At 41.2% G+C, this 27,231-nt stretch overlaps 1 protein-coding gene and 1 long non-coding RNA gene across 2 annotated transcripts in view; one reads left to right on the forward strand and one right to left on the reverse strand.

Annotated features, from left to right (window-relative positions):
* Nucleotides 1-3,802, reverse strand: part of DYNC1LI1 (dynein cytoplasmic 1 light intermediate chain 1) — a 43,497-nt gene extending 39,695 nt beyond the window's left edge. Inside the window, exon 1 of the mRNA XM_026496841.4 lies at nucleotides 1-3,802. Coding sequence (XP_026352626.1) covers nucleotides 1-146 — 146 coding nt within the window. The 5' untranslated portion in view covers nucleotides 147-3,802.
* On the forward strand, nucleotides 296-25,732 carry LOC130544388 (uncharacterized). Its single transcript, XR_008960628.1, has 3 exons — nucleotides 296-475; nucleotides 12,008-12,170; nucleotides 24,957-25,732. It is a non-coding gene; the product is annotated as an uncharacterized LOC130544388 (long non-coding RNA).
* The last annotated feature ends 1,499 nt before the right edge of the window (nucleotides 25,733-27,231 follow it).

A 27,231-nucleotide genomic window follows, 5' to 3' on the forward strand; every position in this document is an offset into this window, starting at 1 on the left:
CAAAGGTTCTGCCCGTCCTCGTCGTCGCCCGCTGCGGCGCCGCCGTTGCCCGATGTTAGTTCGTTAGCCAAGGGGCCCCCTGTGTAAGTCGAGGCTAATCCGGGCGGGGAGGAACCGAAGGAGCCGACTCGGCCCACAGCCGCCATCTTGGTCGGGAATCACACCACTCCCGGCAAAGCTGAATGAGCGAGGCGCCGGCGGTAGCGGCGGCGGGAACCCGGATATGGAGCATTCAACACACGGGAGCGGGGCGGGGTCTGCGGGGGCGGAGCCGCGGGCGCTGCGGGGACGGACGGAACGAGGGAGGACGCAACGCGCGTGCGCTGCAGTCTGTCGAACGCGCGTAAGGAATGCGCGTGCGCGGGCGGCCCGACAGGCGGCTGTGCTGCGCGCCCGGTTCTACAGGACTCAGCGTGCTGAGAAACCTCCTGCCGCCCCACCCTGGGCTGCAGCAGAGCGAGTTGGGGTGTGTCAGGTGAGCAGTGCTCCCACCCACTCTTCAGTCGGGTCTACAAACCCCGCAGCCGGCGTGGAATTCCTGCACTGTCATTGCTGTCCCACCCCCGCCACCTCATTCAGGCTGAGCGGTGGTCACCCGCCTACCCGCACATCACCCGCGCCAAGATGGAAATGGGCCGCCCCGCTGCAGAGAGGCTTTGTGCAGCCCGAGTCCGGAGTGTTATTGGGGTCCCGGATTTCTGGACTCTACTTTGCAGTCTCACGTGGCGCCGTGTTCCTCAGTCCGGGCCCCACATCAGAAGCAGTTTCCCCCGGCCCCTAAGTAGCTGCGTGACAGAAAAAGTATTGACGGGGCTTGCTTTAATAATAGCCTCGATGTTTTCGTATGAGAGGCCCCGCGTGAGATTTGACAAGACCCAGTAGGTGAGTCATCCATCCATCCAGTCAACAGACGTTTATTCAGCACCTACTATATAGCAGGCACAGTTGGCACTGGGCATACACAGATGGAAAAGAACCTAAAGTAGCCCCAAAATAACTCCCTTTCTATCAAAACTTGACTGGGTAAATTGATTCGAATGTCTGAGCCCCACCTCCAGAAAGAGTTGATGGTTATAAGGCTTGTCTTAGTACATCTTGTCAGAGCCTTTGCTTAAAATAGTCTGGCCCTTTGTACGTTATTGCTATCGTATTTGAACATCGCTTGCTAATATGTGATGTGATCATTGCTGTTAGGCTAGTGAGAACATCCACAGCTAACGACTGTATTTGTTACAGGTTAACAGTGCAGTAGAAGCCTAGAAGGCTTTGGAGGCTGGCAAATCTCGTTGAGATTCAGCTGTATCAGTAACCATAGGCCATTTCCTTAACCTCTCTGAATCTCAGTTTCCTTATCTGTAAGTTGGGGATAAAAGGACCTAGAATTTTTATGGAGATTACATGGATTGATTCATGTAAAATAGGTTAGAACAGTGACTGACAAATCTTGAGTGCTTGATACGTGTTTATTTTTAATGACTAATATTTTCCTTTACTGTTCAAACCATTTGTATCTGACCAACCCCTAGAATTGATAGGCTAATGAACTCCTGCAGCTAAAACTCTTCATTTTTTGTTAGTTTGTTTATATGGTTAGGAAGGGAACCAGAATCCAGTCTTGGGATCTGAGGCTTTCTATGGTGACACGCAGGACAAGGACTTCTGGGGGAACCTGAGTGTTTAAGTCACTGCTATAAAGGAGACCTGTTTACTGCACTGGGCCCCTCTGAGAGTTGATTCACTCTCTGTACTTTACTCCCTCAGTCATCTCTTCTCGTCAGAGCATTGTTTTCCCCAATTTTGTTTGTATACAGAGTTGTCAGTTCCATATCATATTTACTTAACCTGGGAAGTATTAACTTTATAATGGTGTCAGGCTTCTAATGCCCCATGACTTCTAGATGTCCAACTACCCACTTATACCGAGGTCAAAGTTGTATTCCATGTGGTTTTAGAATATCCCTACCCACCATTGTTCCATTAAGATGGCTGACAAGAGTGGTCATTTATGATACCTACTATGTGCCAGGCACACTACATGTTATTTTTTGCAATCCTCATACTTCTTAAAGAGTCAGTGAAATTAAGTAATTTACCCCACAGGTTGGAGGTAGATAAATTGAGATTTTGACTTTCTAACCTGTCAAATGGCCTTGGTCAAATTACATTAAAATAAAGTCGTGGCAAATTTTGATACTGTTATGGTAAATATCTTCTATAGAAATCTCTACCTAACAAAAATAGAGAACCTTTGCAGTATAAGGAAGTCTGTAAAAGGAAAGAATCCAGAAGTCTTTTGGAATTTTTGTTATATAAATGCTATTTACAATTGAGCTCTTTCCTATACTATGATTACTTTTCTTTCTTCCCCAACTTTTTGTTATATCCAAAATTAACAACTCTCTTGGTTTTTCATTTGCTTAGATTTCTATGCCCTTAACTCTCATTCAGTCTCAAATTCTTGTCCCAGTTGTTTAAAACTTCTCATTAGGTGTTTGAACAATTTCATCTTAAACACATCTTTAAGAACTTTCTAACCCGCTTCAATTTGAATTGGTTTTTCTGTGTGCCTAATACAGAGCTGTCATCATGGGATCTTCTCTCGCCATTGTTCTGGGGGATTTCCTTTGTCTCAAGCCTGTGCCTTCTCTTATTTTAGTGGAGAATTTCCTCGAATCGTTTGTGAGAAAAGCTGTATAGATACAGTTTTGGAGATATCCAGCTAGGGTCTAGCCAGGAGAAAAATGGCATTCTTGAGGCGGTGCTAGATGAAAGCTCAACAAAGGAACTATTTACAAAGGTGTGAACAGTATTGAGATGGGGCTAGGGAGAGCAGGAAGATTTAGGCCCGAAGGGGAAAGAGGAAGGAGTGTTTTCTAGAATCCAGAGAGAGTTAGAGTTGTAGGAAAGAATTTCTCAGGAAGGTCTGTGACTTCAGTAAAGGAACACAGCACTGACTTCTCTCTTTCTGCCCCTGGTATCTTGCCAGAGTCTCATGTTGGCCAAACCCAACCAGAAGCTGGAGGACAAGAGCATTCAAGTGAAGCAGTCCATGCAGGTCTACCTCCCAGAGCGCAAAGAAGGACAGAGAAGCGTGGAAAGTGGATCTGAAGGGGCAAACAGAAGATATCCAGCACACCTTATATGTTTGAAAATGCATTTAGTCTATACTCACTTAGTGATAGTTTGACTGAGTATAGAATTCTTATGTTGCAAATTATCTTCCTTTAGGTTTTTTTCTTTTTAAATTTTTATTTATAAGAGAGAGAGCACAAGCAGGGGGCAGGGAGAGGAAGAAACAGGCTCCCTGCTGAGCAGGGAGCCCGATGAGGGGCTCAGTCTCAGGACTCTGAGATTATGACCCAAGCCGAAGGCAGACATTTAACCATCTGAGCCACCAAAGCGCCCCTTCCCTTAGGTTTTTAAAGGCCTTGACCCCTTGTTTGCTGGATTCTAATATTGCCACTGAGAAATTCAAAGACATTCTGATTCCTAATCTTTAGTTATATGTTCTTCTTTCCCCCTCTTTGGAGGCCTCTAGGACTTCCACAGATTTCCACTAACACATTTACTACCCCCCCACTGTCTGTAATTTCATACCAATTATCCTCCCAATTATCACAGAAGAAGAATTTATACTCTTGAACTAAAGCAATCTCTCCACTTACACACTAGTTTCCATCTCTTCTCAACTCTAGGACACTGCTCCAACAATTCTCCCCCCTTTATATAATCATCTATTGATCTCCACTAGATCATTTCCCTTACATACCAACATGCTATTCTTCCATTAAAAAAAAAAAAAAAAAAACCTCTCTTAATCCTACTTCTTCACCAGCTACTGCTACATTTCTTTCCTCTCTTTAATAGCAAAATTCTTTAAAATAGTTGTCTTTATTTGGTGTCTTCAGTTCCTCCTCCCCTTTACCCTTATAACCCACTTCAATCAGACTTTTACCCCTCTGACTCCACAGAGACTGCTTTTATACTTGTGGACAGCAACCTCCTTTTTGCTAAATCCAGTGGTAAATTCTCCATCCTTGTCTTTCTTAACCCATCAGCAGCACATGGTACAATTGGTCACTCCTTGTGGATATCTGTCTTCACAGGGCTTCCAGGTTGCCATGTTCTTCTGGTTCTTTCCTGCCTCACAAGGTGTTCCTCCTCAGTCTTCACCATTTCCTCATTTTCCTGACCACTTAATGTTAAAGGACTGCAGGGCTGGGTTTTTGTTCCTCTTCTCCATCTATACTCCCTTGGTGATCTCATCCATCTATACTCCCTTGGTGATCTCATCCAGTCTCATTACTTTAAATCTCAAATGTATGATAAAAACTGCCAAATTTATCTCTCTAGCCCAGAGCTCCATGTGGAACAACAAATTAATATATCCAGTTGCTTATTCCACATCTCCACTTGGATGTCTAATAACATGTTTCAAACTCGGTACGTTCCAAGCTGAACTTCTGACTTTCCCAAGAAAAGGCTCCTTAACCCAAGACCTTCCCACTGGGTAGCAGCTCCTTTTTGCCTGAGCCATTCTTGACTTCTGTATTTTTCTCACACCCCACATTAAATCCATTAGGAATCCTGTTGTCTCCACCTTCCAAATATACCCACAGTCCAACTTCTTATCACTTCATCCACTGATGCCACCTTGGGCCAAGCTATCATCTTTGTCTAAATTACTTTAAAAAGCTCTTCAATATGGCAGCTAGAGGGATCCTTTAAAAATATAAGCCAGATTAATACTTAGGGACACCTGGGTGGCTCAGTCAGTTAAGCATCTGCCTGGGATTGAGCCCAGCATTGGGCTTCCCGCTCAGTGGGGAATCTGGTTCTCTATCTCCCTCTGCCCTTCCCCACTCCCCCACTCATGCTCTCTCTCTCAAATAAATAAAATCTTAAAAAATACATATATATATATATAGAGAGAGAGAGAGAGAGAGAGATACACATATGCACACACATATATATAAGCCAGATCATGCCACTCCTCTACTCAAAATCCTACAGTGGATCCTTATTTTAATCAGAGTAAAAGCCAATGTTCTTACAATGACCCATACAGCTGTACAGGATCTGGCCCCTACTGCCTCTGAACTTTTCTGCTCTATTCTCTCCGTCGATTTCTCACATCTAGCCACATTGGCCCCACTGCTATTCCTTAAACTTACTGTTTATCCCTTTGCTTTAGCTGTTTCCTCTGCCTTGAAGGATGTAAGGAGGCGCCCAAGCCAGTGTCTTCCCCCAGACAGGCACTTAGCTAACTCCTACTCCTCCTGCAAGTCTTTGTTCCGATCTCTGCTTCTTGGTGAGGTCCACCCTGACTTCCCCATGTAATACTACAACTTGAACCTTCACCCCTGCAATTTCAGATTCTTCTTACCTTGCTTGCCTTTCTGTTTACCATAACACTACCTTCTAAGATAGTGTAACATTTGCTTATTATTATCTCCTAATATAGTATAGGATTTACTTATTTATCAGAACTTATCAGAACTGTAAGGGCTTCGTTAATGAACCCTAAGCGCTTTGTGCCTAGAATATAGTAGACATTCATACTCCTTGTCACAAGGGCTCTAAAATTTCAGGATTATAATGATATATATGTGCGATATATGTGTGTGAAGAGGATACAAAAAAATTCTTCACTCCAACACTTGAAAGCAGGACCTCTCTTTTATAGTATTTTAATCACTTTTGATATAAATCCTAAAATGTGTTACACATTCTCTTGCTTTAACAGGTTATGTGAATACAGATTTACCTTTTCTTGGAGGCTCTGGACTTTGTTAAATTGATCAATAACAGTACCCTGTGTTTATATAAGGGAGTGCTTAGATCCTACTGAGATGCCCCTGAGGTGTACCACAGATGTCTTCTTTAGTCTGATTTCTAATTCAGCTGAGCCTTGGGGCCTGGAAGTGGGAAATGGAACATGAGCCAGAGGAGAGACAGCTCCTTTCTCCAGCTTTCTGTCTCCTGGGAGCTACATGCCTCTCTTCTCTCTGTCGACCATCATCTCCTCCTCACTCGTCAACTTCTTACAGGCCATAGTCGGATATTCTTCATCTCAAGAAAAGGGACCGTTTGTCAGGCCCAAGAGCTCTGTAGAAAACCAGTTCGTGAGGGGAGCCTTCTGTGGGGCTGAGGTGAGGCGATACAGGCCACTTCCTCTTTTTGTTGGGGATGCCTTCCTCTGTGTTTGAGAACTGGGACAAGGCAGCTACTGCTTGAGCTGCTTCCTGTTGTACCAGCTCCCACAGGCTGCCTCCAACAGATTTTCAAATAAGACCTGCTTCACCCACTGTGCCAAATCCTGGCAATCACAGTTGATAGAAGTGCCATCTGAAAAGCCAAAAGAAAAAGAAAAAAGGAAAGAAAAATAAGCAAGATGAGTGGACCCTTGAAGTTTGACTCTGTGAGCAACTCAAATAATAAAATAGTGTTGTAAAGAACTTCAGTGATTGAATAGTCCCCATCCATTACTCAGTATATGGGTTTTTTGTTTTTTGGGTAACAAATGGTAATGTTAGAATTGTCAGATTCCTTGCTTACAAACTCTCCCAGCAGGAGATCCAGGGATCCAATTAGAGGGAGAGCAGATGCCCAGTGTTGCTTATTTTTGCTTTCCTTTGAGTCATGTTTATCTCATTCTAAGTACTTACATAGAATGAATGAAATGAAGGGTATCTAATTCATTTTTCAGTCACCAGTCCCTTGAATTACAGATCTAACCTCTCTCCTCCTATTCACCTAGGATTTTTATCAGGTCAGCCCTCAAAGAACTTCATGTCTTAAATAAAGAAAGAGTTGGGGAAATAAGTACCCAACAGGAGAAACAAACTTTCTTGGTGTTTTTGTTTTTCCTTCATAGAAAACACTAGGAAGAGAATCTCCTCGATTTCTAGGTCTAAAAATTTTTTTTTTCATTTGCTTAGAAATGTATCTTTGAGAAAGAATACCTCCTGAGTATTTTTAAAATTCCAGGATAGGGTAATATTTAGAATTACCTTTTCGTTTCAGAATCAGATCCTAACCATGTTTATCTATATCCATTTCTGGAAAATGGGTGATGAAAGGGGAACAGCATATAAGTTAATTCATGTTCACAGATAGTGCAATGCACAGGGGAAAACAGAGACTTATCTTTTAGGCTGGAAGAATGTTTTTTCTCCATCTAAGTGTTGTAATTATCTACTTATACATTTTAAAATACAGAATAGATAGGATTTTTAGAATGCTTAGTTGTCGTTGTTTTAATCTGTTCTTTACCACTGATAATAGTTAGATATTTATTGCATATATTTTTGGAGAATCTCATTTCCTTATAATTAAATACTCTGAAATTTAAGTCCATTACTTTTTTTTTAAAAGATTTTATTTATTTGAGAGAGAACAGGAGCAGGGGTGGGGCAGAGGGCAAGGGAGAAGCAGACTCCCCTCTGAGCAGGGAGCCCTATGCGGGGCTCTATCCCAGGACCCTGGGATCATTAACCGACTGAGGCACCCGGGTGCCCTCAAAGTCCATTACCTTTTTTAAAAAAAATAGTGATTTTAATGTCACTCACTTCTTGGATTTCCAGCGTTACTCTGCCACTCTCCTTACTTCCTAAAAGAGAAGATAACTATTAACTGATTTTATAGATTGAGATCTGCAAACATTAGGTCACTAAGGTCATTAAGTTTTTCTGCTTTGGGTGCTCTACATGAGGCAAAATGGGAAAAAATATGAAATTCCCTGGTATTTTTAGAAATGTACAATCTTTTATAACCGCAGGTGATATCATATTCATAACAATTTAGTCAGCTTTGGTCTAGAGCTAATTGTGGTCCCTTCTTGGTTTTACTGAAAGTAAGCCTAGAGTTATAACCTATTATATTGTGCACCAACAAAAGTATTATATATGTTTCTTTTTTTTCCCCACATGGCAGAGGATGAAAGAGTTGGTCAGTGGAAGATTTCTTTTAAGCAAAATGAATCAGTTATTTGACACTATATAAGATCAAAGAGTTGTTTATTTGAAGGTGTTTAAGGAGAGTCTAATGATCCTAAACTTTTTACTAGTAGGAAACATAGAGTTGCCTAGTAATGTAAAAGCGAAAACAAGAAGCAGAATGTCCTTCTGGTCCTTTCTCAGTAAATCTCATTCAATTTCGCCTTATATTTCAGTTCATCCATTGATAAATGAGGAATAGCCAGATAACCCACTAGAATTTGTACCTTGATATGTGTGTATGTGTGTGTGTATGTGTGTGTGTACACATTTGTGTGTGTGTCTACATTTTTTTTTCATATACTAGCTCTAGCCTAAGAAGTATATTAACCATATGATCTCATGGTTTAAAATTTTAAGTAGCAGCAATATCATATTGAGTTTGTCATTTTGGACTCTGTCCATACCATCAAACCTAAGTAGTAGAATAAAAAATGTTAATTATAAATCAAGTGATATAGACAGCTAATTTGCATCATTTAGATGAAATAAAATGTTTGGACTCAGTGTTTGGAGTGAGGCATGTAGGGTAATGGGTCACAGTCCAGGCTCCAGAATCAGACCAATTTGAGCTCACATCTCGACTCTGCCACTTACTAACTGTGTAAAGTTGTTTAAATTTTGAAGCCTCAGTTTTCTCAACTCTAATAGAATTGTCATGAAGAGTAAACAAACAAAATCTGACATATAGTGAGGACTCCATAAATGTTAGCAGAAATATTTACTCTTATTTGAGATATAAGGTGTTTTATAGAACAGTTTCTCTGTTCAAATGGTTTCAATGTTCCCCAATTCCCTAGGAACCTTGTTAAAATGCAGATTCTGGTTTAGTAAGCCTGGGGTGGGGCCTGTGAGCCTGCACCAACAAGCTTCCAGGTTGGTATCCTTATTGCTTGATCACAAACCAAGGGTATGCAGGAGAAAGAACACAGGCTTTGGGTTTATCCATCCCATGGAGTGGAATCCTGGCTCCACACATGGTAGCAATATGACCTTGGCAAGGTCAAGCTTTCTGATTTCTGAGATGGAAAGAATAATATGCATTTCTAATTAAATCAGTTTTTATTTAAATAAAAAATAATGTATTCACACAATACCTGGCATATTGTAGGTGCTTCATAAATCTAAATTCGGTTTATATGAAATGCTTTAGTGGTCCCTCTAGTATGGGAGACTGATATTTTCCCTTCCTGAAAGAGCTGAAAATTCCAATTTTCTGTGAAAAGTTAATTAAAATTCTGTTATTATGAAATCAATGTCAACATTGTTTTAAACGTTTGTCATTGAATGGCAAGTAAGTCAATTTATACCAGATGTTGTGGGAACAGATTGGGAAAATGCCCCAGGCAAGTAGTGGGCCTAAAGTCACAGGGGATAGAATTTCTTCAAGTGTAGGTAACAGAAAAGAAGCTAGCTCATGAAGCATTGTTTCTTACTAGGATGACTTTTACTTTTTTTAGTATGGAAATTAAAAACATATATTACAATAGAGAGGTTTAGTGAACCCCACATACCATTACTAAGCTTCACTAGTGACCAGCACATGGTCAGTCTCTTAGTTTGACTCTCACCCTCTTCCTCCATCTCTGAGTTATTTTAAAGCAAATCCAAAATACGGCATTATTACATCCATAAATATTTCAGTGTATATCTTTGAAGATTTATTTATTTATTTGAGGAGTGGAGGGGGAGAGGGAGAGGAAGAGGATTTCAAACAGACTCCCTGCTTAGGGCAGAGCCCAACTCAGGGCTGGAGCTCATGATTCCGAGATCATGACCTGGGCCAAAATCAAGAATCGGACACTCAACCAACTGAGCCACCTAGGCGCCCCTCAATATATATCTTTAAAAATAAGGATTCTTTTTCTTTAAAAAAACTGTATATACATATATATACACATGTATATATATATACATACATATATGTATATATATAGTATTTTAAACAAAAATGCAACTATTGAATTTATATTTAAATTGCCATACAATTTTTACTACAGGCAATAAGATATACATGTTAAAGTAGAATTCAGAATAGCCCCACATTTAAAAACAAAGTAAATACACTTGTTTCCTAACCATTGCGATTGTCGATTGTCGTGGAAGGAGGCAGAACAATCATTGTCTCATCTACAGGACTGACCTTAGCATCCCTCCTCTCAGGGCACCCTCTGGGTCCTAAACGGTCTGCCACGTCTAGGTGCTGATGTCCACTCCACATTGTCCTCTGTATTCTGAGGCTTCCCCACTTAATTCTTTCTAGCTGAGGAGAGAGCTACTGCTTTTCACTTTAGCCAGGAGCAGAGTACTCCTGACAAACTGATCTAAGGTCTAGGCTCTCACAAAAAATGTTAGAGCTGGAAGGGATTTCATAGTTCAGCCAGTAGATAAGAAAACGGGCAGGAGTGTTAAGGGACTAAACCTTTCAAAATACAGGTAGATTGAGGCGCCTGGGTGGCTCAGTCGTTAAGCGTCTGCCTTTGGGGATCAAGCCGCCCGCAACCCCCCCCCCCATCGGGCTCCCTGCTCTTCTGGGAGCCTGCTTCTTCCTCTCTCACTCCCCCTGCTTGTGTTCCCTCTCTGACTGGCTGTCTCTCTCTCTGTCAAATAGATAAATAAAATCTTTAAAAAAAAAATACAGGCAAATTATTGCACATCTAATCTGACCTTTCTGTGATGATAAAATTTCAATCAAGGATTTTGATCCTTATTTTACAAAGTTTGGTTAGTCTCTCTAACTTCCTGCTAAGGGCCAAATTTCTTTTTGGATTTGGACATTTAAAAATATACACGATTAGAGTAAAAGTAAAGTTATTAAAGAAGATGAAAGGCTTTCGGTGTTATCTCACTGAAATCTTCCTTGAACTCCTAAAATTTCCATTTTAATTTTTATAAAGTATTTCAAGAACATAAATATCAAAAAATATATTGACATTAATATGCATTAATAATAACAACACATTATATAAAATTAATGTAATAGCACCACAGAAAGTTTTCCCCTCTTAGAACTTTCTTTTATTGAATATATTTGATGTATAACATAGATATAAGGTGTATAATCCTCTTAGAATTTTTTAAAGAAAGGCCACTCTATTCTCATACTTTTCCAATCCTTTCTTCATTGAGTTAGTCTGCCTTAAAAATAGGTGAACTTAATTCTCATGCAGATATCTATTCATAGTCAATTGTTTTGTCTGTTTAAAATTTTTACATGAATTATATACTACATGTACATTTTGCAAATCACTTTTTTCACTTAGTGTTATATTTTCAAGATTGAGCCATGTAGACCTATAGGTGGGGTTTGAACTGTTCATTTTAATTGCCATATAGAAATGTACTGTATGGATAAGCCACAGTTTATTAATTAATTCACTGTCCCTTAGAAGAACAGTTAGGTTGTTCTATTAGATATCTGTTGTTAGAGTTATCACTAGGTGTTCTATAGTTTTTGCAAATAGGCTGAATGGCATCTTTGTAAATATATATCAATTCATTTATTATTTCTTAGAATAATAATAAATTAGGGTATATGATTGTTGGTTATATATGTTTGGGCATGCTACTGATCTTTATGTATTGATCCTATATCCACCAATTTTGCTGAACTTTTATTCCAATAGTTTATCTACAAGTAGGTATTCCTGGGGGGAATCAGGTTACCTGAGCTCACTGTTTTCCTTAATATTTTTCACTATGACAAGATAGAGATTTTTGGATTTATCAGAATTCTAGGGGAAAGAGCTGTTGAAAGCTAGAGAAACAGATGGGTTGGTGGGGCTGTTTCCCTTGAGAGAAGCAGCCAGAGCTGGAGGACTGCCCGCCAAAACTCCCTCATGGAGGGTGGAAGGGTTTTCGAAAGGAGTGTGACCTGCAGAACTTGTTGGGGCCTCATGAGATGACAGATGGCTGCATAATCTGTGATGTGATCCCACCCTCTGTGTCTTAACAAGTTTTTAGTAAAAATGAAAGCAATCACATACTTGGTCTCATTGATATTTTTGCAGGAACTTCTAAAGACATGATGCAGGGATGGTAGGCTTGAAGCTGCCTTGTAACCACTGGAGGCAGGACTCAAACAAGCATGAGGAGGTGGAGCCTGAAATCCTGGAGAAGGACTGCCCAGCCTCCAGAAGGAGAATCTAAGTCAAGTTTCCTCATCCTTTTAGGGTAGGAAAGCTCCTAAGTGATATTTGGGTTTTCATTGACAGCACCTTAGCTGCATGTTCCCTACACACTGTCAAAAGACAGGATTTATGTACTTTTCCCTCCCAGATTTCTGCTTTCAAGTTTTAAGTTTGCTGATTTTTTTGGCTTTCATTGAAATTAGAGTGTTTGTGATTTGAGGAGCATGAGAAAAAATGTCACCCTCAAATTATCTCCTTTATGGCTTATCATAAGGACAAAATTCCATCATTAGATTCATTTCCTCAGGGCCCTCTACACATGTAATGAATTATGGCTTTATATTAGCTGAGGAAATAATAAACTAATATTAGATAATAAGTTAATGTTAGTGTATATTAGTTTATCCATTTAACTGATCACTATGGGAAAAGTAGAAGACAATGGGGGAAGAGCTTGGAGCCTAAGGGCAAACCACCTGAGTTGAACTTCCCTCTTGCACTTACTAACTCTGTTATTTGAAGCCATTACTTAATTGCTGTGTGCCTCAGTTTGTTCATGTATGAAATGGAGATATTAATGGTACTTACCACATAGGGTGGCTGTGAAGATTGAATGAGTTCAATTTTGTCAAGCACTTAGAACAGTGCCTGCCACATAGAAAGTACTATTTATTATTAGCCTTAATTATTACAATCATTAGAGAGAAAGCAAAACCCTAAAGGAATGGCCCAAAGGACAGATCATTTTGAGGGAATAATGAGATGCGGGGAAAATCTACCTACATTGTATGACTGAAAGTAAACAGTTGAGGGCAATGAAGGGAAGGGGCATCTAGAGTAACAGTGGGGGCTTTGAAGAAGAGGGACCAAATAGAAATGTTTTATCTTTTGAAGTTTTACATAGAACCATGTCTAGATACCTAGTTCTGGCATTTGGGGGATTAGAAAAGTTCTTCACTATATATACCTTCTATAGTGGCAAGCAATAATGCAATAATGCAGCATAAAAAGGTACCCCCAAACTCAGTGGTATACACTAGGCACATATTTATTGCTGTGGATCAGCAGGTCAATGGAAATTGGTTCTAGACTGCACGTCTGCTCCACTGGGCTTATTCAGTGGTCCGGGCTGAGGGCTTGTGGCCACCTGGATGATGTTCTTTTCCTGGTGGAGGTCAGAAGCTTCCAGAGGCCACATTCCATTGGCCCAAACAAGCCATGTGGCCAAGTCGGACGTCCAAGGGATGGGGAAGTACTATTTTCCTATGGAGGTGGGCAGGGAAAGGGGAAGAATTTATACTGAACAATAGCCTTATCTTCCACACCTTCCATCTAAGACTTCATAGTTTTGATCATGTCTCTTCTCAGCCTTTGTTTTTTCAGACTGAGGAATTCAAATCTCTTTCTTCTCTCCTGATAAAGAAGTCACTCTCTTCCTGCTTTGCTTTCCCTTCTCATCTCCCTATCTTGTTGGAAATGACTCAGTTTGTTGGTCTTATTGACTGTATGTATATATTGAACTGTTGGGCTTTAGAGTAAAGTTGGAAATAGATTCCGATATTCTTTTTTGTGATCAAGATGAATAAACTAAGTGAAAGGAAACTAACATTTTTGGAGTCAGTTACACGCCAGGCACCAGGCTGTACATTCTTTATACCATGTTAGATATTCTTCAGATGTTGTCCCCTTCAGTCCTCAAAATCAAATGCCTCTAGGGTCTAGGCAGGCAAATGAGTGAAGCAAATGGGATGTAATTTTCTCACTTCATATGTAACTGTATTTCACAGCAGTACTGTTTATTTTATTTTATTCTCAAACAAAAAGAACCCCTGTTGAAAATTAAGCCCCATTTTTTTTAGTTAATAAATTTTCAGCAGGCATTTTTTTCTACACCCAGCTTTTCCTGTGGGCCATTTCAGAATAGCCCATTAAATTGCCTTCTTTTGACATGGACACACTTTGCACAGTAAACACTTATAAGTATTCTTCTCTTCCACAAAGAACTCTGCTCTCTTTTAATTTTATTTAAATACATAGCCATCATCATCTATATTTAATTTTCCCATTTTTTGTTAGGGATAACGCATAGAGATATTTCACTTTCCTCTTGATATGAGAAAATGACTCCACAAGAGTGATGTCAAGTGGCAGCTGATGTTCAGCTGTATTGTCGGGGCTTAGGAAAGGAGGTGTATTCTACAGAAAATGGTGAGGACAGTGGTGAAATAAAGAGTGCAAGATGGGGAGGCATCACTCTGCTTTAGACAATTACTGACATTTAGGAATTGAAGCCCAGCATTGCCAGATCTTCTGTTTCTTTAGACAAGTCAGGAATCCAGATTTTTTTGTGTAAAATTTCCTAATTTTCCAACATCACCAACCATCCAAAATATCATTGGTTTAGTACAGCATACAAAATCAGATGCAGGTGAGCAGGATTCTCCTCCATCTGGTGACTCAGGGAGCCGGGATCCCTTTACCTTGTGAGGCTGCCACCTCAACACATGGTTTCCAAGGTCACCACTGCAGAGAAGAAAGAGAGGAAGGTGCACACCAGCTCTTAAGTGCTTTGGCCAGGAAATGACGCACGTTGTTTCATTTCACAGTCCCTTGATCAGATGGAATTGCTTGATTCCAAAGAAGGCAAGGAAGTGGAGGGGAGAAGTTGGATATTTGATGACTGCTCACTGCTCCTATCATAGCAATTAATTCAAAACAAGCAGACAAACCAGCAAAATCTCTGGGCAGATCAAACAAAATACAAGTGCCATCTAGATTCAACCTAGGGGCTAACATACTAGAGTCATTTTACAATTGGAAACAACTAGGGCTCACAGAGATAGAATGTCTTGCCCAAACTATAGAGCTAATGAATGGCAGAACTAATTTTATATTCTTTTCCACATCATTCTACTGCTGAGTATTTTTTAATTGATTGACTTGTATAGGTAGGTGTGCATACTTCCTATGTATCCCTTAAAACTAGTCTATGTCTGATATTACATTAAATTTCACAGTTAACAAGAACTTTATGAACTCTAACATTTGTTTTATGGACTTTGTTGTAGTCCAGTGTCCCAAACTTGTGCGAGCATGAGAGTCAGCTAGAGAGCGTGTTCAGACAGAGTACTGAACCCCACCCCAGAGTTTCTGATTCAACGGGTAGGAGTGAGGGGTAGATAAGAATTTGCATTTCTTTTTCTAAATTTTTTAAATTACGGTTTTATTTATTTGAGAGAGAGAGAGAGAACGAGCATGAGCAGAGGGAGGGGCAGAGGGAGAAGCATGTTCCCCACTGAGCAGGGAGCCCAGCATGGGGCTCAATCCCAGGACTCTGGGATCATGACCTGAGCCAAAGGCAGATCCTTAACCAACTGAGTCACCCAGGTGCCCCAAGAATTTGCATTTCTAGCTAGTTTTCATGTGATGTTGTCCTGCTGGCCTGGGGGTCACACTTTAAGAACCGCTGGACTAGAATTAGGTCCTAAGTTCTAGAATGAGCCCAGACAACAAATTAATCACCCTGGGAGGACTACTTGGCCTCTGAGTTTCTATTGTGTCATTAGAACAGCAAGCATTTTGGATCAGTTCTACCAGTTTATGAGTCCATGTTTAGGAACTATCTTTAAAAAAAAACAACCAACAAACACTAAAATACCTGAGGTTGGTGGAAAGGGTGCATATTGCCTGGGAAAGAGCATGAGGAAGATGCTGGGAATGTTCTAGTTCTTGATCTGGATGGTAGTTATGTGTGTGTACCTCAGTAAAAAGTCATTAAGCTGTACGTTTAAGATTAATGTACATTATACATACATACGCATATTAGCCTCATTAAAAAGGTCAAGAATATGCTTCTTGCCAAAAATAAAATTTAAGTGCTGTTACACTAATTCTGATTTTTTTTTACTAATTCTGATTTTTATTTTTAGTGTGATACAGCTAATATTTCTTTTTATTGTCTTGCATAAATAGTATCTACCAACATAAGAAAAAGTGATGGAAAATAAAGTTTTAACATCCACATATTTGCACAGGTAGGCAATGTTAAAATTGCTGCCAGCATGAAACTGACTCCACATTCTGCTTACCTGCAGAGACCAAGGTAGTAAGGAGTCTAGGAGTATTGCAGAGGCTGAGGTGGAGACGGGAGAACATATTCTTCTGTGTTTCGTAAGTTCAGCCTGGCCAGCAAGGAAACTTTGGTCCCCCAGTGACCTGGGTGAATATCATCTGAGTGGTCAGCTTTGAGCATGAACCTGTTCCCAACTAAGGGAGAGAAAGATCAGAAGTACATTTCACTTGCATTGACTTGATTAAATGAATTTGACCAAAAAGCAAAACATTAAAAGAACACAAATGTTAAATAGCATAGCCAATTGTGTCCGATAATCTGGACATGGAGCATATGCCCTGGAATGAGAGAGAAGTGACTGATCTCCCAGTCTGTCTTGGTCCTTGCCTCTCCTGGTGCTGAAGCAAATGTGCACACCTCTTCCCAACTCAGTGTTCAGTGATATTATGTTACTAGCTTGAAACTGGCTGTTTATCAGCAGATGCTGCAAATGGGGGTGATTTATTTTATTTTTTATTTTTTTAAAGATTTTATTTATTTGGGAAAGAGAGAGAATAAGTGATGGGGAAGGGCAGAGGGAGAGAGATGGAGGGAGAGAGAGAGAGACAGAGAGAAGCAGACTCCCTGCTGAGCAGGAAGCCCGATGTGCACAGGGACTTGATCTTAGGACCTAGAGAACAGGACCTGAACTGAAGGCAGACACTTAACTGACTGAGCCGCCCAGGCACCCCGGGGTGCTTTATTTTAGATAGCTGGCTGGCCAGCACATCACTGCTTAACCTGCCTCTTGTAGTGGGGACATCTGGGCACACTGAAGATACTTCTGGTATCTAAAGGTGTGGATTTCTTTTCCCACAATGTGAAGCCTGATTACAAGTCAGCTTTCTCATCCGGTGTTTGATTGAGGAAACAGCTGGATGTTCCTACATGGCAAGAAAAGTTGGCTGTTTTGGGCTTACACAGAAAACTGGTTTTGTATACATATCTCTGTAGAGCAATATTTATGACTAAAGCTGTGTAGTGATTGATTTTAGGCATTTTTTCAAATATAAACTCAAGGTAGTTCAAAGGAAATCATGTGGGCCCCTGGGTAGCTCAGTCAGTTAAGCATCTGCCTTCGGCTCAGGTCGCAATCCTGGCGTCCTGGGATCTAGTCCTGCATAGGGTTACCTGCTCAGCAAGAAGTTTGCTTCTCCCTCTAACCCTCCTCCCTGCTTGTACTTCCCCCGCCAAAATAAATAAATAAATCTTAAAAAAGAAAACAAAAACAAAGGTAATCATGTGCTGATTTAAGACCATAGCTGCTGTGCAAGCTGCAGCTTCTAAGTGGACTAATTCCCGTACTAATATGCACGCCCGGAACAGCCAGTGATTCATTTTGGTGTTAATCAGTGCAAGTCTGGGCCAGATTTAGGTAGCAACCAGAGTTGCATCTTGATATACTAAACAAGCATACTTCTTTATTTTGGCCAAAACATTGCTGTGATAACATGATCTCAGAATTTACTAAGAATCAGGGGATGTTTTTGGAGGAGCATTCACTTTCCTGGAGATAAGGAGTTCTGTGGCATAATCTAGGACCTGTATCTAAGCTTAAGATCTAAGATAAATTATTTCATTTCTCTGAGCTTTGGAGTCTTCATCTGGGAGATGAGTTATGTAATAACAGATAACAGATATCCCTTCCAGCTCAGGAAGAAAAGAAAAATCAAACCAGCTTGTAGCCAGTGGTATCTAGTATACAGTGTGTATAAATGCACAAAGTCTATATGGTGTGATTAGAGAGGGTACTTTCTGCCACTTTCCCAATATATCTCCTGCACCTATTCTCTGGCCTCATTGAGTCCCTGCGTGGGATTAGAGTACATGGCACTGTGGCAAGGAGCCTGATGAAATAACTATCACTTCCTAGTTGTGTGTCTTTGGACACGTTACTTAACCTCTCTGAGTCTCAGTTTCCTCATCTATAAATGCATGGATTGAATACCTTCTTAGGGTTGGTGAGGATTAAATAAAACTATGTGAATGGGTTTTGTAAGGCAGAAAGCATAAAACAAATGTTGTTATCACTGTAGTTTGGAAAATAAGATATCAAAATTACAGTGAAATTATCCAGGATTAATAATAAGCATGGAACAGTAGTTCTGTCTAGAATACTGAGGTATATACAAAAACCAGTTAACTCTTCATAACCCAGGAAACAGTTTATAAATAGGTGGATTCTTAAGAGATTGAATAGTGGATTTTTCAGTCTAGAATTATTTAGGCCTTTTATTTCTCCTTTTTTTATTCCTGCTAACAGTACATATTAAGGTTAAAGGAAAATGAAAGGCGAGAGAGAGGAGTGCTATCTGGAAGGGGACCAGCTGGCCACCTGGTGGTCCTCCTCCACTGGCACCCTTACAGCTCTGCCCTCAACTCTCAGTCACCAGCTCATTTCTCAGGGACAAAGTCACGTGTCAGAATTCAGAGAGACTGGTATATAAAGCAGAATCTCATTGTATTAATGTACAAGGAGAGAGCTAACTGCTGAGGGGCTGAACATTTGCCTTTTCTTTTCTTTTTTGTGCAGTAAGTTCTAGACACTTACACAAGTAACAGCAACATATAACAGAAAATTCCAAAGTACAGGGACTTAAACAAGGTAGAGCTTCTCTTTCCCATAAAAGAAGTCTGCACGCATGCAACTCCAGGCTGACATAGTAGTTTCAGTGTGTCATCTGGGATATAAGCTTATATCTTTTTATTCTGCCATCCTGAGCCTGTGCCTTCCATGCTCAAGATCACCTCATGTCCCAAATGACTGCTGAAGGCCAGTTATGATGTCCATATGCCAGCAGCAGTTAGGAGGAAAGAAGAAAGAATGATATGCCACCTGTTTTTCAGACTTCCCATTAGGCCCATAAACATTTCCACTTGTATGTCATTGGTGAGAATCTAGTCTCATAGCCTCCTCTAGCTGCAGGGGCAGTTGGGAAGTATGGGCTTTTAGGAAGGCACATTGCTTCCCCAAGTAAAATTGAAGTTCTTTTATTAAAGAGGCAAGGAAAATGATGTTTGGGTCAACATTTCCACTGTAGCAGCCAAATTATAATCATAAGGTGCCTGAATGAATGAGCAGAGAGGCTAGATTTATGATTTGTGATTTAAGGTGCTAACACATTTAAGGCTGGGCTTCTCAAACTTCACTGTGAACTTGGATCACCGGGGATCAGCAGGGATCTTGTTAAAATTCAGATTCTTATTCAGAATATCAGAGGTCAGGATGGAAATTCTGCATTTCTAGTGAGCTCCTAGATGATGCTGGTCGATGGCCCACACTTTGGGTATAAGAGCCTAAAGCATTGTTCCTAAAATTGTTGGTGTTTTATCTAACAATTGGAAGACAACAGCTGAAGCAACCAGAGTAACCATCAGCTAGGGGTGACTTTGGTGTCCAGATTTCGAGTAAGAACAAACTAAAGCTGAATGCATGGTTTGCTTTAACCAAACTTACTACAGCAACTTTTACATTCAGAGCATCTGCCCTGTAAGAAGACAGACTGAAATTCCCTAAAGGAAAGAACTGAGGAAGATGGAGGGGTGAGAGCTGTGGGGGAAAGTGGGCACCCTGGATGTCATGGTGTTGACTCAGAATTCAGCTTATTATCTATTTCCTGCCTAAGAGGACAGACCATGGCTAGACGGAAGCAGGAATTTAATTTGGGAAGTGTCTATGGAAGTCCTCTGGGTAAGGTCAAGGCCATCAGAATGAATATCCACATTTCACCACCCATGGGAGAGACCAAAACTACAACATCAAATATTCCTTACTCTGCCTTTCTCCAAACAGACTTCTCCAGGTCACATAAGGTAGTTCTTTCTGTTGTATGTGGGAACCCATATTTCCATCAACTGCCCATTACTACTAGTTAAGCCAATGCAACAGAGCGAGAAAATGTGAGACATCAGGAATAGTTCTATATTTTAAATTCCTGGCAACATTTGTGTGTGTGTGTGTGTGTGTGTGTGTGTGTGTGTGTGTGTGAAGAAAAGTCAAAAGAGAATTGTAAAAAATGTACTATTTATCTTATGTATTTTTAATAAAGTTGGAATTTTAACATATATAGTTAACCCTTGAACAACGCAAGGGTTAGAGGCACTCAACCCCCACACAGTTGAAAAACCACGTGTAACTTTGACTCCCCAAAAACTTAACTACTAATAGGCTACTGTTGATAGGAAGCCTTACTGATAACATAAACAGTTGATTAACATGTATTTTGTATGTTCTATGTATTATATATTGTATTCTTTCAACAAAGTAAACTAGAGAAGAGAAAGGGTTGAGAAAATCATAAGAGAAGGTACATTTACTGTACTCTAAGTAATCACCATATGAATGGTCCTGTACAGGTCAAGCCTGTGTTGTTCAAGGGTCATCTGTACACAAAATGCAATGATTGAACATATATAAGATCAAAAGACAAAATTTGAGGCCCCTTGTGACTGTGAGGCCAAAGCCAGTGGCCCTCGTTGCTCCCTGTGATACGCCTTGGGCAGCTTTGGGACCAGATACCCACCCTCCCTCCTCAGTCCCAATGTGCTTCGGTGGGCTCTGTGGCATGAGCTACTAATTGTCTACTGGATATCCAGGCCTCTCTTCTTTCTCACCAACAAAACTGTGATTTTGCCTGAGGATCAACATGCCAGTTAAAATATGTAGTCTCCCAGTCTTCCTTACACTTGGGACAGGCCATGTGACCCATTCCTGGCTGATAAGATTTGGACAGAAGTCTGCTGGATGGGACTTCAGGAACATTATTATTTTATTGCTGGAAAGGGAGAGCCTCATCTGGCATGTGGATTTTGCCCTTCTAGTTTCCTTCTTTGAATACTGATGTGCTGCCTAGAGGTACAATGGTCATTTTGCCATCAAGAGTATAAAAGTCAAATGCCAAGGTTGGAAGGGCAGAAAGATGTAAGAGATCTGGGTTCCTAATGGCATTGTGGATTTGTCATATTAGGCTTGAACTACCTACCTTTGGACTTCCTGATATTTGAGAAAAATAATTCCTTATTTGGGACTTACTCTTTGAGCTCTGCTCTTTCTTCTCCACTCTTTACTCTTTCCCCGTCTACCTTTCCTAATATTTTTATACCGTAAGATCGGTCCTGATGAAAACATATGATGAAGGCAGACATGACTGAGGAATTAGTAACCAAAAGGCAAGAGAGGAAGAGCCACAGATTCTAATAATGGTGATGAGTCTTAGGCTGATTGCACTTGTAAGAGTGGCTTGATTAGTAAACTCTAGATGCTCTGGACAAGCAGTCTAGAGAAGCACTTATCAAACTTTAATATACAAATAAATCACCAAGGGATCTGGTTAAAATGCAGCATTCAATTCAATAGGTTGTTAGGACAAGTAGGTGCCATGGGCCCTAAGTGCCCCTGTGTGTTCTTGCTGTGTATGCTAAGAATGCAAGGCCCTTGACTCCTTGTTACCGGGCCATTTCTTAGGGTTGTTTTTGTAGCGAAGGATAAGGTAACATCTCTTTGGACCCCCCCCCCCCCCCAAAGAACAAAAAGCAGCCTTGCTTACTGCTCACTCTAAAAGCAGTGAATTTCCTTAGCTAAGTGTTCCTCAGCTGTGATGCAAATAGTGTTACCTGGACCTCTCCATGTCTCCGCCCTGGGACTTGGAGGGGCGAGGGGAACCAATGCAAACCAACAGCATGCTCATGCTGCTTGCTACACTGTGAGTAATAAAATCCTTTGACTCAGGAGTCTTATGTCTTCTGTCAGTTTCCACGGGACAGTAACAAGCTCATTTATTAGCTTGAGAGTGGGGTAAAGCCTCCAATCCTCCATAGACCTTGATATGAGTTTTGGGTGGGATCTGAGATTCTGCCTTTCTGATAAGCTACCAGGTACTTCTGTGCTACTACTAGTCTACCCACTATACTTTGAATAGTAATAATCTTGAGATTTCAAGTCAGCAAGCTACTTTACAGGGGTTTTGGTTTGTTTTTTTTTTTTTTTTGAGATTTTATTTATTTATTTGTCTGAGAGAGTGAGCAAGCAGGGGGGACAGCAGGTAGAGGGAGAAGCAGACTCCCCGCTGAGCAGGGATCCTGATTTGGGACTCAATCCCAGGACCCCAGGATCATGACCTGAGCTGGTGGCAGACCAACTGAGCCACCCAGGCATCTGCTACTTTAACCAACTGAGCCACCCAGGCGTCCGCTACTTTACAGTTCTAAGACTGAACTTTCTCACCAATAAAATAGATGAGTTTGAAGGTCTCTACCCATTCTAACTCAGTGATTCCAGATCCCAATTATCATCGGCAGGTAGGGCCTCCTCCCATTCATTCATTCCTTGGATGGATAAAGTCAATGTCTTCATCCATCATTTGCAAGGCACCAGGAATAAGAAGGATGAGCAAGTTCTGGATGTGCTCACAGAGTTGGGCAATGAGCAGTAGAAGCTACCCCAGAGATACATATATGGGTAGTACCAAAACAGTCAGTTGCCTCTTTGAACTATCATTCTTAGGTTGAGTGTCCATACAATTTATTCCAAATCAGGACACTTTTGAGAGTGTAAGGGGATGCTATTCATGGTTACACTGGGATGACAGGTGTAAATTTGCTCAGTCCTGGGTCATCATATTCTCAGGGACTCAGAAAGCTGTAGTTCTATCCAGATTTTCTTTTTTCTTTTTTTTTTTCAATTCAAATGAGCATTTATCAAGCCCATGTTAAATGGGACATGGTTAAGAAGTGCCCCTCCCCCATCTGTGTACAACTCCCTTCACCCTGCTGTTCCTCCTCAGTTGGGTACATCGTATGTCCACTAGTTTTCTACAGTTATGCACTCTATAATTATGCAGTCCTGTAATGTAATGGCAGCCTTGTTCAAAAGCTCAGAATCTTTTTAGAAAGTGATGGATAGCAGAGTGATGGTCACAGCTAATGGCAATGTGTTTCATTTTAAAGGTTTTTTTGTTGTTTTGTTTGTTTTGTTTTGTTTTGAGAGAGAGAGAGAGAGAGTGAATGAGAAAGCACAAGTCAGGAGGAGAGGCAGAGGGAGAAGCAGACTCCCCGCTGAGCAGGGAGCCCAATGTGGGGTTTGAACCCTGGACCCCAGGATCATGACCTGAGCTGAAGGCAGACGCTTAACTGACTGAGCCACCTGAGGCACCCTGGCAATGTGTTTCATTTTAAACAAGTACTGAGAAGGACTCATTACTTCCCATGGAGATGCTGGTCTGGTCTAGTGCTCCAGTCATGATAAATAGCAGTGACGGCTGCATAATTGTCACTCAAAAAACTCTTAGTATGAATTAAATTGGAATCAACTATGGCCTCTGGCTTCTTCCACAAAGTTGAGAGTGTTTGATTCCCTATCAGTAGACCTTTTGAAAGCCTGTGTGTTCTCCAGATACCTGTCAGTGGTTAACTCTAGGTCAGTGGTAAACTACAGGTCAGTGGTCAAGTCTAGGTCAGCAATCAATTCTGGACACAGTGTGGGGAAATTCCCAGCCATGAAGAACAAGACAGAGAGGATTAGGGCCTTCTGGAGCATGGTGCCGGTGGGGAGTGTAGGAGGCTTCCCAACGCAAGTAGGGAAGTAGCCAGGCCCTTCGCTGATCCAGACTTTCCAATCCTCTCTTCCCTCTTCACCCCTTTCCTTCCCTCCTGTGTGGATCCTCAAATGTCCTGTTGTATTACCTTGAAAGCCCATCACAGAAGAGTGATTTGCTTTGCCCAAAGATAGCACCAAGTCATTACATAATCCCTCTCAACACTCAGAGCTCCTGAGCAGCTGCTCTGGAGGTGGATGGAAATAACCCACCATTTCAGTTTTTATAACCCATGCAGGAGTGAAAATGTTATTTTTAGGGCACAGTAGTTTAAAAGCTCTTGCTGGCCCGGGGGGAAATGTCTTCAATGCTTTAGGTAAACGAAGTGAGTTCTGTCTTTTCTTTTGCAGCCAGTGTCCAGAATGAGTTCTTTCTTTGTAGTAACAGGAAACAGCGCACTGCTTACTGGCACCTAGGGTTTTAATCGGTGCTAAACACAGCCAACTTAGAGACCTTCAAACTGTTGGAATTTAGGGCACCCTTCTCCTTTATGGCCTATGTAGTAGATAAATTTAATATCTTTAATTCCGCTTTGGTTTTGGGGGGATCAAGATGATGTCTTTTGTTCCAAATGGCCCAGAACGTTGTTAGGTCCACAAAGGGTGAATTTTCCTTAGCTTGAATTCCCCCAAAAGCAGACCCCGAGGCAAGGATTTTGGTGCAAGTAGTTTATTCAGGACCGTAGTGAGGGAAGGGAGAAGGAAAGGGTGGAAAGCCAATAAAACAGATGTTAATCAGCAGGTTTCTGTTGTCAGCAACTGGGGCTTAATCCTGCCCAGGTCTATCTGAGAGTGTGCTGGGACGTGCTTCCAAACTGTCCCACTAAGGGTGAGAGAATGGGGGTATTTATACATTTATCCCTCAGTGTCTTAGGTTGCTCCAGGGTATTAGCTGTCTGACACTTCTGGCCTGTTCTAGAGTGGACCCAACAATGCCCACTCCCCGAGGTCAGAAAATGTCCTCAAACAGAGAGTCATGGGAGTGCTCCAGGGAGGCAAAGGGCATAGGGGTGGGGCACTGACACACTCTGCTATAAGAGTCAGAGTCATATTCATAAATGGGCTGTGTGTTCCTTACTTAAAGTATACAGTATAGTCTTTTGAAAAACCCATTTTTTGCCTTGTAGGATCTGTTTGCCTTTAAAGTAAAGTAGCAGAAAATCCAGTTGTAGCTATCGGCTGTGAACCAAAAGCAAATCGGAACTGAAGCCTTCACCATTTGCAATTCCCAACCCCCTTCTACAACTGTACCCAGAGCAAATGAGGTCACCCTCTCCCTGTAGAGTCAGCACAAGTCTGGGCAGGAGATGACGCCGTTGACACTCAGCTGAAAACTGAGACTGCAGCATTTGCAAGACGCAGGAAAGAACAGAGGCTCAGACTCCATCATCTATGTGGATAGACAATGCAGGTAACATGTTAAATACCTATGATCCATGATAATTAAATCCAGTGAGGAAAGAGTGTCCAGCAGAGTGCCAGTGCCCATATTAGAGCTCTTGCAGACAAAGAAGAAGGCTCAAATATGTTGTTTTAATTCTTCTGAAAAGAGAAAACACTTTTCTTTTTTGTTCATAAAAATAATATATACTGTAATAATAATTGCAGAAAACTTAGAAAATACAGGAAACGGTAAAGAAGAGAAAAATCTACTGTAATTCCATGTTCCAATCTTTTACAACTATGTAAACAAAATGGATTAACTTATAAATATGTAATTACAATTCAGATCTTTTATACTATAATCAGATATTGGAATCGGTTGGGACCCTTCTACATATATAATTTGGTATCTGTGTTTCATATAGTGTATCGTGGGCTGTGTGAGTCTGTGTGTCGCTAACAATTCTTCAAAATGTTTCTGTCACCTGAATTATATTCCATCACCTGGATATGCTATAAACCATTGGCCATTCTTCTTTGAATTTGTGGTGAACACTTTCGTGCTTACCACTTGACTTCTGGGTATTTCATTGGGATGTTCTCTTAGGTATGGGATTACAGAGTCAAAAGGGAATAAGACCAGAAGTCTGAGGACAGAGTTGAGGGGAAGCCTCCACAGCAGTCCCTGGTGTGACATACGAAGATGACTGTCCTTGGCTGTGGAGCTGCAGGCCAGGCCTGCCAACACACAGATCAGAGTCCTTAAGCTTGCAGGAACCCTAAAGATAACCTCTGCCCACACCCTCTTTGTTGTTTTTCAGATAAGGAAACTGAGTCGCAAAGATTTGCCAGAATTGGCCAGGCCATCAGGCTCCAGACTTGGGTTGTTTTTAGAAATTAAATTACATCATGGCACTGAAAATGGAATGGCCAGACGGCCAGCTGCCCAGTTAGAAATGAGGCTGTGTTCTTCTGGTGCTTGGGAACCTGAAAGAGCACCGCCTTCCCCATCAGCTGACTACACATAATGGGATGAAATAGTTCTTCCTACATTTGGAAGAACCACAAGGTCTGGTGAAGTGCCTAGGAACAAAAATAAACCAGAAGGAACACAGTCCATTGAATCAGAATAAGTCAATGAAACCCACACTGGGAAAGGCAAAGCACTTTCGAGAGAGCAGATAGTTCTTTCCTTGTTTGTTGAATGAATACTGGGGCTCCAGGAATGATGTATATTACAGACATTGTCAGAGTCCTGCTCATATTCCCTCAGCACATAGCATTCCTGGATATATCAACCACTTCATACTGCAAACAACCTGAGAAGTTTTGCCTGAGGGCTTTCACTAGCTAAAGGAGCCTTGCTCAGGCCCATCTGAACAGGCAGCCTAAAAATGCAAGAATATACCTTCTGAAGCAATGCTCAACCAATGACCTAGGGGAGTCAGTGTCTAAATATCCCTGTTTCCTTGTCCCTTGGGTAGGACATCTTTGTTCTATACCATTTCACCAGGTCCCTAGTGGAAGTAGGTCCCAGATGCCCATGGCAATAACCTGCTCATTATCACACTCTACCGAGTTAACTTTCCTTCCCTGTCTCAGTTTTCTACTGCCGTCCCAGTCTGGCATCACCCCCAACTCAAATCCTTGTACCAGTGTCTGCTTCTAGGGGAGCCCAACCTAAGGCAACATAGCCCTTTCAGAATTAATTGTAGGAAATCCTGAAAAGGGAAACCTCAGTTAGTGGAGTAGACACAAACTGATACAGATGTTAGAATTAGCAGACAAGGACATTAAAACCATTATTATAACTGTATTCTATATTTTCAAAAAGATAGAGGAAAGATTGAACATATTAAGATGAGACATGGAAGATACTCTAAAGCCCAATGAAACTTCTAGAAATAGAAGCAACCCAAGATATACATGGGTGATGGATGCAGTGGAGGAGGATCCCTGGGTAACAGGCAGACGCCAAATTCCTATAGCTAGGATTAAATTCAGATACACAAAACAGTG

This window comes from Ursus arctos, unplaced genomic scaffold, assembly GCF_023065955.2.
Source record: "Ursus arctos isolate Adak ecotype North America unplaced genomic scaffold, UrsArc2.0 scaffold_20, whole genome shotgun sequence".
NCBI classification, from domain to species: Eukaryota; Metazoa; Chordata; class Mammalia; order Carnivora; family Ursidae; genus Ursus; species Ursus arctos.